Here is a 13,173-nt window from a genome sequence, read left to right as displayed (position 1 = left end):
CACATGTTGTTAATTTCTGCTTTAACAACAAGCAACCTACCCCTACACACCTCCTTTGAGGAGCAAATTTTTACAGCCAGACCCGGTGCAAAAAGGACTGCCACCCCTGCACTAAGATTTGTCCCATGGCTCAACACACTTGCCCCTTTCCACCAGAGCCCCCAATCAACTTCATTCACCACATCACTATGCGTCTCCTGCAGAAACAACACCAGTACTTTGTTTTTACATATTCACCCAACACACTCCTTTTTCCCGCATCTCTGGCGCCATTTATATTGAGAGAGCCTACCCGAAGAGTCTCCATAAGAAGTGGGAGAAAAGCCAGCAGAGAAATAGACCAATAGCAAAGCTCAAAAAGCCCCAGTGTCAGTAAGAAATAAAACATTTAAACAGTTTCTGAAGGTAAACCTTTACGCACTGTTGTGACCCACTTCCTCAACCTAAACCGTTTCCTGGGTGAGAGGACACCATGCCCCTCATTTCTCATAGCCTGTTGTTCTGATCTTACAAACTTTCTAGGATCAGGAAAAAAAGCCTCAAGATTAACTTTTTTCCCCTTAGTCTCATTCAGGAACCTTGTCAGTTCTCTCAACGTGTACTTAGACCCCTCTGGTTGACTGGCTGTCAGCTCCGGGCCAATTGAAGAGGAATCTGAAAAAAATAACTCCTCAGACTCACTTTCCTCCTCTTCTCTATCTCCCACCCTGACCACCTGCCCTTTCTCTCTGGTTAGGGCCTCACCCACAGCAACAGGCAACATTTCCATGGTGCCTTTGTCCACACCCTTTTTCCTTTTCCTCTTGACACCCTCCTCCTCCCCCCCTAATCTCTTACACTTCCCCACTATACTCTCCTCATCCACTAGAATAACCTGACTAGACGCAGTATCATCTGCACCACCCTCCATAGCATGACTAAGGCCAGCCTCAGCTACACCACCCTCCATAGCATGACTAGGGCCAGCATCATCTGCACCACCCTCCATAGCATGACTAGGGCCAGCCTCAGCTACACCACCCTCCATAGCATGACTCGGCCCAGCATCATCTGCACCACCCTCCATAGCATGACTCGGCCCAGCATCATCTGCACCACCCTTCATAGCATGTCTAGGCCCAGCCTCAGCTACCCCACCATCTCTAGCCTGACTGGTCCTGTGTAGCTCAGTTGGTAGAGCATGGCGCTTGTAACGCCAGGGTAGTGGGTTCGATCCCCGGGACCACCCATACGTAGAATGTATGCACACATGACTGTAAGTCGCTTTGGATAAAAGCGTCTGCTAAATGGCATATATTATTATTATATTATAGATCCAGCCTCTGCTTCTCCACCATCTCTAGCCTGACTAGACCCAGCCTCCACTACCCTACCATCTCTAGCCTGACTAGACCCAGCCTCTGCTTCTCCACCATCTCTAGCCTGACTAGACCTAGCCTCCACTACCCTACCGTCTCTAGCCTGACTAGGCCCAGCCTCATCTACACCACCATCTCTAGACTGACTAGGCCCAGCCTCTGCTGTCTGCATCTCCTTACCCCCTGCATTTTGACCTCGATTTCCCCCACTTGCGCTTGTACCCTCACCTTGTCTATGGCCTTTATGTGGGCACGCAAAGCTCTTGTGCCCTAAATCCCCACATTCAAAACACCGTAGACTATCTGTGCTGGCAAAACCTGCATAGAGCCCCTCCCCATGCCTCACTTTAAAATGCACATTTAGCTGTTGCTCATTATTGTTCAGAAACATAAACACTTGCCTCCTGAACGAAACAACGTGCTTAACGGCATCTGCCTGAAAACCTGCTGACAGTACACTGAAACCGCTAGCAAACTTACCAAAACGACTCAGCTCTTTCCTAATTTGATCATCCGTAATAAACAGAGGCAAATTTGCCACTACAACTCTTGTTGAAGGGGTAGAGAAAGGTGAAATTGACACCAACACATCCCTTACAAATATTCCACTAGCAATTAGCCTACCGACCAAATTAGCCCTTTTCATGAACACAACCACAGCTTTGTTCATTCTAGAAGCAGAATGTATAAACTCAGCTCCTACCTGTTCACCGACCGCAAGCAGAACCTCCTCCACCTTAACTCCGTTCTCAGGAACACACCTGAATCCATGCTGTATCGACAGCGTCTCCTCCGCGCTAGGCTGAGAAGCCATTGCGCACACTACACCTTCCAACCCCCAGGAAAGTTACTCTGTCCTCTTCCACCCTAACTTTGAAAAAAAAACTTTGGATACCGCTAAAAACAAATATTGCATTAACCCTCCACCATAGAAAATAACATGTAAAGAAAAGAAAGAAAGTTAGTTAGGATAGAGCTTTCCACACCAAACACTCAAACTCCAAAAACACCCAGCATGCACCGAGAGAGAGAGAGAGAGAGAGAGAGAGAGAGAGAGAGAGAGAGAGAGAGAGAGATCAGAAAGGAGCTCAGCACAAACAGTTCTTAGAGATGTCAGGATTTTCATGGCTGTTTCTGACATTTTTTAAATGTAATTTTAACATTTTATTTAACTAGGCAAGTCAGTTAAGAAAAAACTCTTATTTTCAATGACGGCCTAGGAACAGTGGGTTAACTGCCTTGTTCAGGGACAGAACGATCTTGTGATCGAGTCAAAAGGTCATTGAGTCGATTAAGACCCTAGGTCTTTCTCAGCAGGTATCAGAATCTGGGATGCACCATGACCTTTTGACCTTGAACCTTAAATGAGTGTGTAGACTCGTCTCAGGCCCTAGTCAAATACTTTAGAAATGCATCACTCCTTCCTACTTTCCTTAAACATATATCATTCTCTCATTTTAGATATGCATACGTATGTAGATAAAATATAGGCATAAATGCAAAGCCTTTTGGCCCTTTTAAGTCCTCCTTCATTTATGAAGGATATGACTGTCACTGTCTGCAGCAATGCTAGGTGCATATTTTCAGTATTTCACTTCCAGACATCAATTTATTCTGCAGTGAAATATTCAGAAGAATCTAAAATAACTCTTATTTTGAGTATCTGTCTCCCTTCCTCATCCTCAACTGGGCCTGCCTAGTGCCACCATATGTAAACCTGGAGGCATGGCCTAAGTGAGAGTCAATGGGATTTCCACCGGCAGTTAATAAACATGGGTACAGTTCCATCCATGGGTACAGTTCCATCCATGGGTACAGGTCCATCCATGGGTACAGTTCCATCCATGGGTACAGTTCCATCCATGGGTACAGTTCCATCCATGGGTACAGTTCCATCCATGGGTACAGGTCCATCCATGGGTACAGTTCCATCCATGGGTACAGTTCCATCCATGGGTACAGTTCCATCCATGGGTACAGTTCCATCCATGGGTACAGTTCCATCCAACCCTCCACATGCCATGCTGCTGACGAGAGAGCATCCTCCTGCGAACACAGATGCCTAATTGTTTTAGTTACACTTCTTTGACAGCAAAGGGGATGCACACACAAGAGGTAGAGAGTGGGAGAGGTAGAGAGTGGGAGAGGTAGAGAGTGGGAGAGGTAGAGAGTGGGAGAGAGTGGGAGAGGTAGAGAGTGGGAGAGAGTGGGAGAGGTAGAGAGTGGGAGAGAGGTAGAGAGGTAGAGAGTGGGAGTGGTAGAGAGTGGGAGAGGTAGAGAGTGGGAGAGGTAGAGAGTGGGAGAGGTAGAGAGTGGGAGAGGTAGAGAGTGGGAGAGGTGGAGAGTGGGAGAGGTAGAGAGTGGGAGAGGTGGAGAGTGGGAGAGGTGGAGAGAGGAGAGAGGTAGAGAGGTAGAGAGTGGGAGAGGTGGAGAGTGGGAGAGGTGGAGAGTGGGAGAGGTGGAGAGTGGGAGAGGTGGAGAGTGGGAGAGGTGGAGAGTGGGAGAGGTGGAGAGTGGAGAGAGGTAGAGAGTGGGAGAGGTAGAGAGTGGGAGAGGTAGAGAGTGGGAGAGGTAGAGAGTGGGAGAGGTGGAGAGTGGGAGAGGTGGAGAGTGGGAGAGGTGGAGAGAGGAGAGAGGTAGAGAGTGGGAGAGGTGGAGAGTGGGAGAGGTGGAGAGTGGGAGAGGTGGAGAGTGGGAGAGGTAGAGAGTGGGAGAGGTAGAGAGTGGGAGAGGTGGAGAGTGGGAGAGGTGGAGAGTGGGAGAGGTGGAGAGTGGGAGAGCGGTAGAGAGTGGGAGAGAGGTAGAGAGTGGGAGAGAGGTAGAGAGTGGGAGAGGTAGAGAGTGGGAGAGGTGGAGAGTGGGAGAGGTGGAGAGTGGGAGAGGTGGAGAGTGGGAGAGGTGGAGAGTGGGAGAGGTGGAGAGTGGGAGAGAGGTGGAGAGAGGAGAGAGGTGGAGAGAGGAGAGAGGTGGAGAGAGGAGAGAGGTGGAGAGAGGAGAGAGGTGGAGAGAGGAGAGAGGTGGAGAGTGGGAGAGGTGGAGAGAGGAGAGAGGTAGAGATTGAGAGAGGTAGAGAGAGGTAATGGTAGAGAGAGGGAGAGGTGGAGAGTGGGAGAGGTGGAGAGTGGGAGAGGTGGAGAGTGGGAGAGGTGGAGAGTGGGAGAGGTGGAGAGAGGAGAGAGGTGGAGAGAGGAGAGAGGTAGAGACAGGTAATGGTAGAGAGAGGGAGAGTGGGAGAGGTGGAGAGTGGGAGAGGTGGAGAGTGGAGAGAGGTGGAGAGAGGAGAGAGGTGGAGAGAGGAGAGAGGTGGAGAGAGGAGAGAGGTGGAGAGAGGTAATGGTAGAGAGAGGGAGAGGTGGAGGTGGAGAGAGGGAGAGGTAAAGATGGAGCAAGTATAGAAGGAGTAGACTGCGTCTTTGTGTGTAGTCCCTGCTATGACCAGGGAGCGTGACTAGTGCAGGGGAGGATATGCATCAGCGGCCTCTAAAGACAATTCCGATAAAGATGACACCTTCTACCACGCCCTCTGGAAGCCAGCGGAGAACCCAGGGCCAACTCTCCCTGTCTCACTGGCATCATTAAGCTAGATCACAGCCTCACTACTTCACATGGCAGGGGAGAGGAGGGAAGAGCAGGAGAAGGGGAGAGCAACACAGGCTGAAAATAACTCTGTGGGGTGAAGAGGAACGAGGGACAACCAAGGAGCAGGTGTGAGTGGGCGGTGGTGGATGGGGCAGGATTTGGAGTTTGTTTATCTGCTCGTAGCAGGTGTTTGTTCATACTTAAATGTGATAATTCCTACTCTTGTACACACTCAGACTCAGAGTGTGTAGCTTCATCTGCATCAGCACTTAGTAGGCTGTACCTCCCTCCAGGCCACCTCTTTGCCACCATAGTAATCAGGTTAGGCTGTGTAGTGGCTGCAGTGCTGTGTTTTTACCTCTCTGGAATGAACGTCTTTGTCAGCTAATGTTTTTTTTAAAGGCAATTAAAACCATATTAAAAAAGGTGTTCCGTCACACATTTTCAAGGAAGGCAGCAACTATTTCCTCTCTCTCTCTCTCTCTCTCTCTCTCTCTCTCTCTCTCTCTCTCTCTCTCTCTCTCTCTCTCTCTCTCTCTCTCTCTCTCTCTCTCTCAATCTCTCTCTTCCGCTCACTCTCTTTCTGATCTCTCTATTCTGTTCTCTCTCTTGCTCTCTCTTTTGCTTTCTCTCTCCGTTCTCTCTCTCCGTTGTCTCTCTCCGTTCTCTCTCTCTCTCTCTCTCTGTTCTCTCTCTCTCAATTCAATTCAATTTGCTTTATTGGCATGACGTGACAATGTTATTTTGGATATTTTCAATATAAAAATGAGAATCCAAATTGTCAACTGGACAACAGTAACAACAATACCCAAGTGTCAATATAACCATACATTCAACAATAACAATAAGCATACAGTAGAGTACATGTGCAGGTTGATTAGTCTGTCAGACACTGTCCCTCGACTTATGGCAGACAGCAATGTAGTGCGCTGCCAACCCACAGCTCTCTGCGTCCTCCCCCAACAGGACGGGTAGCCTACTCTCAGGGAGTCAGGTTTTCCTGTGTCTACCCTTCTCAATGGCAAGGCTGTGCTCACTGAGCTTGTACATTGTCACGGTTTTTCTAAGGTTTTGATCAGTAACCATGGTCAAATATTTAGCCACAGTGTACTGTCGATTTAGGGCCAGATAGCACATTTTGCTTTGTGTCTGTGCTTGTGTTTCCCAATAAGCAATATAGTTTTGTTTTGACTGTGTTGTAATTTGGTTTACCCTGATTGATTGGATGTTCTGGTCCTGAGGCTTCAGTGTGTTAGTAGAACAGTGTGTTAGTAGAACAGGTGAACTCAGCCCCAGGACCAGCTGAACTCAGCCCCAGGACCAGCTGGATGAGGGGACTATTTTCTTTGCTCAGTTCTTGGCATTGCAGGGCCTGGTAGTGATATGAGAGGGGGTCAATGTATTTTAGATGTTTCCAAACCTTAATTGCTCTTTTTATAGTGTTTATTATTAGTGGATATTGGCCTAATTCTGCCCTGCATGCATTGTTTATAGTTTTCCCTCTGGACATGTAGGATAATCTTACAGAACTCTGCATTCAGCGTTTCAATGGGGTGTTTGTACCATTTGATGAAATCTTGTTTTGCAAGTGGACCCCACACCTCGTTGCCATAAAGTGCAATTGGTTCAATGACATATTCAATTAGTTTTAGCCAAATTTGAATAAGCATTTCAACTTGAATTTGCTTTTTAATGCCATAGAATGCCCTGCGTGCTTTCTCTCTCAGTTCATTCACTGCCTCATTAAGGTGTCCAGTTGAACTTATTTTTTAAATCTAAGTAATTGTAGTGTGTGCAGTACTCTATATATTTTGTACCAATTGAGAACTTTGGTCTAATTCCCTGAGATCTGGATCTTCTCTGGAAAATCATTATTTTAGTCATTTTGGGGTTTACTGCCAAGGCCCAGGTCTGGCAGTACTGCTCTAGCAGGTCCAGGCTCTGCAGTAGGCCATGTGCCATGGGTGACAGCAGGCATAGGTCATCTGCGAAGAGTAGGCATTTAACTTCTGAATTGTGGAGACTAACACCAGGGGCTGAGGATTTTTCTAGAATAGTGGCCAATTCGTTGATGGAAATATTGAAGAGTGCAGGGCTCAGATTGCAACCCTGACGAAGGCCCCGCCCCTGGTTAAATAATTATGTTATTTTCTTGCCAATTTTAATGCTGCACGTATTGCCAGTATACATTGATTTAATAATGTCATATGTTTTACCCCCTACACCACTTTCAATAACTTTGTAGAACAGTTCTGTATGCCAAATAGAATCAAATGCTTTTTGGAAGTCGATAAAGCAAGCGTATATTTTAGTATTATTTTGGTGGACATGTTTATCTATCAGGGTGTGTAGGGTGTAAATATGATCAGTCTTGTGATGTTTTGGTATAAATCCAATTTGGCTTTTACTCAAGATATTGTGCTTTTAAGGAAGTTTAGAACTCTTACATTTATGCTACTACAGAAAATCTTCCCCAGGTTACTGTTCACACAAATGCCTCTGTAATTGTTAGGGTCAAATTTGTGTCTGTTTTTTAAAGATTGGGGTTATGAGTCCTTGATTCCAGATGTCAGGGAAATAACCTATACTCAGGATCAAATTAAAGAGTTTTAATATAGCCAATTGAAATTTTGCACTAGTGAGTTTGAGCATCTCATTTAGGATACCATCAGGTCCACATGCTTTTTTAAATTTGAGAGCCTGAAGTTTCTTATAGAGCTGCTGGTCAGTAATTGGGTCCAATTGATTTTTATTGTCCTTTATAGCTTTTTCTAATCCATTCAACTTCTCATGAATTTGGCGTTGTTCTGCGTTTGTGTCCATTTGAACGGCGTTGTAGAGCGTTTTAAAATGGGTTGTCCATATGTCACCATTTTGTATCGCTAATTCCGCTTGTTTAGATGTATTTATTTTTTTCCAATTTTGCCAGACGTTTGTGTTTATAGACTCCTTCATTAGTGTCAGCTGCTTGCTGTTGTACTGTGCCTTTTTGGTTCTGAGTGTATGTTTATAGAGTTTTAAAGTCTCACAGTAATGAAGGCGTAATTCACCATTATTTGGGTCTCTGTGCTTTTGGTTGGATAGTGTTCTAAGTTTTTTCCTAATAATTTTACAATCTGCATCAAACCAGTTGTCATCTGTGATCTTTTTTTGTTTATTTTTTTATCAATTTCAATTGTGATTCTTTTGCCATTTGCTTGAATATATAGTTGATGCTAGATTGATGCCTTCTTTACTGTGAGTGAATGTGGTATCCAGAAAGTTATCTAAGAGTGTTTGGATAGTTTGGCTACAGGTTGCTTTCTGGTTTTCTTCTGTGCTGTTTTGGGCCCATCTGTATGAATTTCTGATGTTGTACAGCTTACTGGGCTGTGAATGTCTGGTTGTTTCCATGTCTGTTCTTTTTGAGGAACAACGTAATTTGGCTGTGATCAGACAGATGTGTTAGTGGCTTGACAGTGAATGAGCTGAGAGAGAAAGGGTCAATGTCTGTGATCATATAGTCTACTGTACTGTGGCCAAGAGGTGAGCAGTAGGTGAATCTCCCCAAAGAGTCCCCCCTGTAACCTACCATTGACAAAGTACAGACCCAGGCTTCTACAGAGCTGCAACAGATCCCTTCCGTTGTTGTTGACGGTGCTGTCACTGTTGTTTCTATGGGGAGATGAAGACATTTAATAAAGCTGTCCCCTCGTGTGCTCCTTAGATCAGGGCGGTAGGGTAGCCTAGTGGTTAGAGCATGGACGAGTAACCGAAAGGTTGCAAGTTCAAATCCCCAAGCTGACAAGCTACAAAATCTGTCGTTCCAAAACCCACTGTTCCTAGGCCGTCATTGAAAATAAGAATTTGTTCTTAACTGATTTGCCTAGTAAAATAAAGGTAAAAAGAAAAAGGTAGTGTTCCTCTGCGCTCATTTGTGTCCCCACAGATGAGCACATTTTCTTGGAAATGGAAATCTCTGTTCTCTCTCTCTCTCTTGCTCTCTCTCTCTCCATTCTCTCTCTCTGTTCTCTCTCTCTCTCTCTCTCCGTTCTCCCTCTCTCTCTCTGTTCTCTCTCTCTCTTGCTCTCTCTCTGTTCTCTCTCTCTCTGTTCTCTCTCTTTCTCTCTCTCTCCGTTCTCTCTCTTGCTCTCTCTCTCTGTTCTCTCTTTCTCTCTGTTCTCTCTCTCTCTCTCTCTCTCTCTCTCTCTCTCTCTCTCTGTGCTCTCTCTCTTTCCTCATTCTCTCTCTCTCGCTCCGTTCTCTCTCTTTCTCTCTCTTTCTCTCACTCATCGTTCTCTCTCTCTCTCTCTCTCTCTCTCTCTCTCTCTCTCTCTCTCTCTCTCTCTCTCTCTCTCACTCCATTCTCTCTGTCATCGTTCTCTTTCTCTCTCTCCATTCTCTCTCTCTCTCATCGTTCTCTTTCTCTCTCTCCATTCTCTCTCTCTCATCGTTCTCTCTCTCTCTCTCTCTCTCTCTCTCTCTCTCTCTCTCTCTCTCTCTCTCTCTCTCTCTCTCTCTCTCTCTCTCTTCCTCTCGCTCCATTCTCTCTCTCATCGTTCTCTTTCTCTCTCTCCATTCTCTCTCTCTCTCATCGTTCTCGCTCTGTCTCCGTTCTCTCTCTCTCTCTCTACCACATATCCTTTTTCACCTTGATGAAGTTGTTTGCAGAGAGAGCGGGTACAAGGGGTATGGCTTGGCTTGATTCTGGCATCACATAATAAAGTTAAATTGATCAATTTGCAAGTCTTAATTCAATTAAAGTCACTGCGCTTGTTGTCACTTTGTGTTCTGGCTGACAGGTTGGGGAAGTTTTACTCTATAAAAGAATGGAGCTAGCTATAAATACGCCTCTCTCTCCTTCAGCAGATGGCTGGCTGATGTAAGGCTCCATCAGACACAGTGTTAGATTAGAGCTGAGGCAGTGCTATATAGAACTCTGTATAGGACAGGGCCAAGGCAGAGCTATATAGAACTCTGTATAGGACAGGGCCAAGGCAGAGCTATAGAGAACTCTGTATAGGACAGGGCCAAGGCAGAGCTATAGAGAACTCTGTATAGGACAGGGCCAAGGCAGAGCTATAGAGAACTCTGTATAGGACAGGGCCAAGGCAGAGCTATATAGAACTCTGTATAGGACAGGGCCAAGGCAGAGCTATATAGAACTCTGTATAGGACAGGGCCAAGGCAGAGCTATATAGAACTCTGTATAGGACAGGGCCAAGGCAGAGCTATAGAGAACTCTGTATAGGACAGGGCCAAGGCAGAGCTATAGAGAACTCTGTATAGGACAGGGCCGGCAGAGCTATATAGAACTCTGTATAGGACAGGGCCAAGGCAGAGCTATATAGAACTCTGTATAGGACAGGGCCAAGGCAGAGCTATATAGAACTCTGTATAGGACAGGGCCAAGGCAGAGCTATATAGAACTCTGTATAGGACAGGGCCAAGGCAGAGCTATAGAGAACTCTGTATAGGACAGGGCCAAGGCAGAGCTATAGAGAACTCTGTATAGGACAGGGCCAAGGCAGAGCTATATAGAACTCTGTATAGGACAGGGCCAAGGCAGAGCTATATAGAACTCTGTATAGGACAGGGCCAAGGCAGAGCTATAGAGAACTCTGTATAGGACAGGGCCAAGGCAGAGCTATATAGAACTCTGTATAGGACAGGGCCAAGGCAGAGCTATATAGAACTCTGTATAGGACAGGGCCAAGGCAGAGCTATAGAGAACTCTGTATAGGACAGGGCCAAGGCAGAGCTATATAGAACTCTGTATAGGACAGGGCCAAGGCAGAGCTATACGACACCTGCCTCTGATTGAGAACCATACCAGGCCAAACGCAAAACACAACATAGAAAAACTAACATAGACAAACCACCCCAACTCACGCCCTGACCAACCTAAAACAAAGACATAACAAAAGAACTAAGGTCAGAACGTGACAAGAACTCTGTATAGGACAGGGCTAAGTCAGCATAATGTTGACCGAACACCATGTTGTCAGATGCCTGGCTGATGTTCTCTGTCAGCCACTGACATCGGCCACTGGGTTAGACTAGGGCTAAGACATGAGGAATAACAGCTATAGAGATATCAGCGTTTCTAAAGTATTGAAACAGGCTTGAGACTACACCGGTCTAAAGGTTCATCAAGGTCAAAAGGTTCATCAAGGTCAAAAGGTTCATCAAGGTCAAAAGGCTCTGCATGAATATAGTGTGTATATCTGAGAGAAGATCATTTAGTGTTCAGACTCATCAAAACTATAGAGCCCCGTCCTACTAAACAGTGGTTGCTGTGTGGTGTCCTCCTCACTCTGTTGGTTCTCCCTTCCCTCCTGCAGCAGAAGACGTTTGCGGCCAGCCCATACTCAGACCCCATCACGGTGAAGCTCCACAGCGGTATGCCCCTCCATGCTGAGGACCCAGAGATGCTGTGGGTCATGGGCCCTGTCCTGGCTGTTGTACTCATCATCATCATCGTCATCGCCATCCTGCTCTTCAAGAGGTAACTACGCTGCCACGCCAACTTTCTGCTTATAGGTGACAATTGTGAGCACTAAAAAGTTAGGTAGCACCATCGTATTTGAAGAACAATTAGCAACGGTCATCAAAATGGTTAAATAAAAAATAAATACAAATAATATATGCAACAGTTGGACAGTGGATGAAGATACTCCAAACATTATACAGCTATGGACAAATATGAATGTTCAGGGATTTCGGTGGAAATTCAGGTATTCAATTTATTGTCAAATGTTTTCTCTTTTATCCTTAGAATGCACTCATATATACATTTTCTAATGATATCAGATATAAAATATAATATAAACATATATAATATGTTGTGTTCAAATAAAGAACATTATACATTTATATGAGTGTTTTCCATGTATGAATAAATGAACATAACAGGGTAGAACAGGCTTGCAACCACCAACAACTTGCTCTGTCTAGGCCTACCTGCACTCACCTGTGCTGTCCAGACTTCCTCATTAATTACTGTTGTCACATTCTGGTGCATTATTCAACAAATGTGTCAATAGCAGGATTTCCTCAGATGACAAATGACACTTGGCTCCAGATTACACCTACCTATACCTACTTTACATTGTTTGTGAGATCAGACATAATATCACTATAATCTGAGTGCTTTAATTTCACCTACCTATACATACTTTACATTGTTTGTGAGATCAGACATAATATCACTATAATCTGAGTGTTCATTTTTGGAATTTGCTTTAATTTCAGCGCATCTTTTTTGTTTTACAGTTCAACTGTACTAAACGATGGTTTCCACAAAAGATGTACACCAATCAAAATAAATGTACCTTCTCTTTCAAATTAAATCAAATTGTATTTGTTACAATACAACAGGTGTAGTAGACCTTACAGTGAAACGCTTACTTAACTAACAATGCAGTTTTAAGAAAATGCAAAAAAAGAGTAAGAGATAAGAATAACAAATAATTAAAGAGCAGCAGTAAATAATAATAGCAGGGCTTTACAGACTATGTCTAGGTGGCTGGAGTCTTTGACCATTTTTAGGGACTTCCTCTGGCACCGCCTGGTATAGAGGTCCTGGATGGCAGGATGCTTGTTGGTGATGTGGACACCAAGGAACTTGAAGCTCTCAACCTGCTCCAATACAGCCCCGTCGATGAGAATGGGGGTGTGCTCGGCACTCCTTTTCCTGTAGTTCACAATCATCTCCCTTGTCTTGATCACGTTGAGGGAGATGTTTTTGTCCTTGCACCACACAGTCAGGTCTCTGACCTCCTCCCTATAGGCTGTATCATCATTGTCGGTCGTCAGGACTACCACTGTTGTGTCAGCAAAATTAAGGATGGTGTTGGAGTTGTGCCTGGCCATGCAGTCATGAGTTAACAGGGAGTACAGGAGGGGACTGAGCATGCACTCCTGAGGGGCCTCCATGCTGAGGATCAGCGTGGCGGATGTGTTGTTACCTACCCTTACCATCTGGGGGCGGCCCGTCAGGAAGTCCAGGATCCAGTTGCAGAGGGAGGTGTTTAGTCCCAGGGTCCTTAGCTTAGTGATGAGCTTTGAGGACACTATGGTGTTGAATCCTGAAATGTAATCAATGAACAGCATTCTCACATAGGAAGTAGATGGCTGGAAAAGACATATCCTCAGGTGGGCGGGGCACCCCTCAAACACAGGAAGTAGATGGCTGGAAAAGACAGATCCTCAGGTGGGCGGGGCACACCTCAAACACAGGAAGTAGATGGCTGGA

General features: G+C 45.4%; 1 protein-coding gene across 20 annotated transcripts in view; it reads left to right on the top strand.

Annotated features, from left to right (window-relative positions):
• LOC123996746 (receptor-type tyrosine-protein phosphatase F-like) overlaps positions 1 to 13,173 on the top strand; it is a 454,750-nt gene that overhangs the window by 395,480 nt on the left and 46,097 nt on the right. For all 20 annotated transcript variants that reach the window (XM_046300391.1, XM_046300408.1, XM_046300407.1 and 17 more), the window contains one exon: positions 11,261 to 11,424. In XM_046300391.1, coding sequence (XP_046156347.1) covers positions 11,261 to 11,424 — 164 coding nt within the window. The remainder of the gene's footprint in view (positions 1 to 11,260; positions 11,425 to 13,173) is intronic.

This window comes from Oncorhynchus gorbuscha, linkage group LG15 (genome assembly GCF_021184085.1).
Source record: "Oncorhynchus gorbuscha isolate QuinsamMale2020 ecotype Even-year linkage group LG15, OgorEven_v1.0, whole genome shotgun sequence".
Classification (NCBI taxonomy): Eukaryota; Metazoa; Chordata; class Actinopteri; order Salmoniformes; family Salmonidae; genus Oncorhynchus; species Oncorhynchus gorbuscha.
The sequence above is the reverse complement of the archived record's forward strand: the minus strand, read 5'-3'. Positions and strand labels throughout refer to the sequence as shown.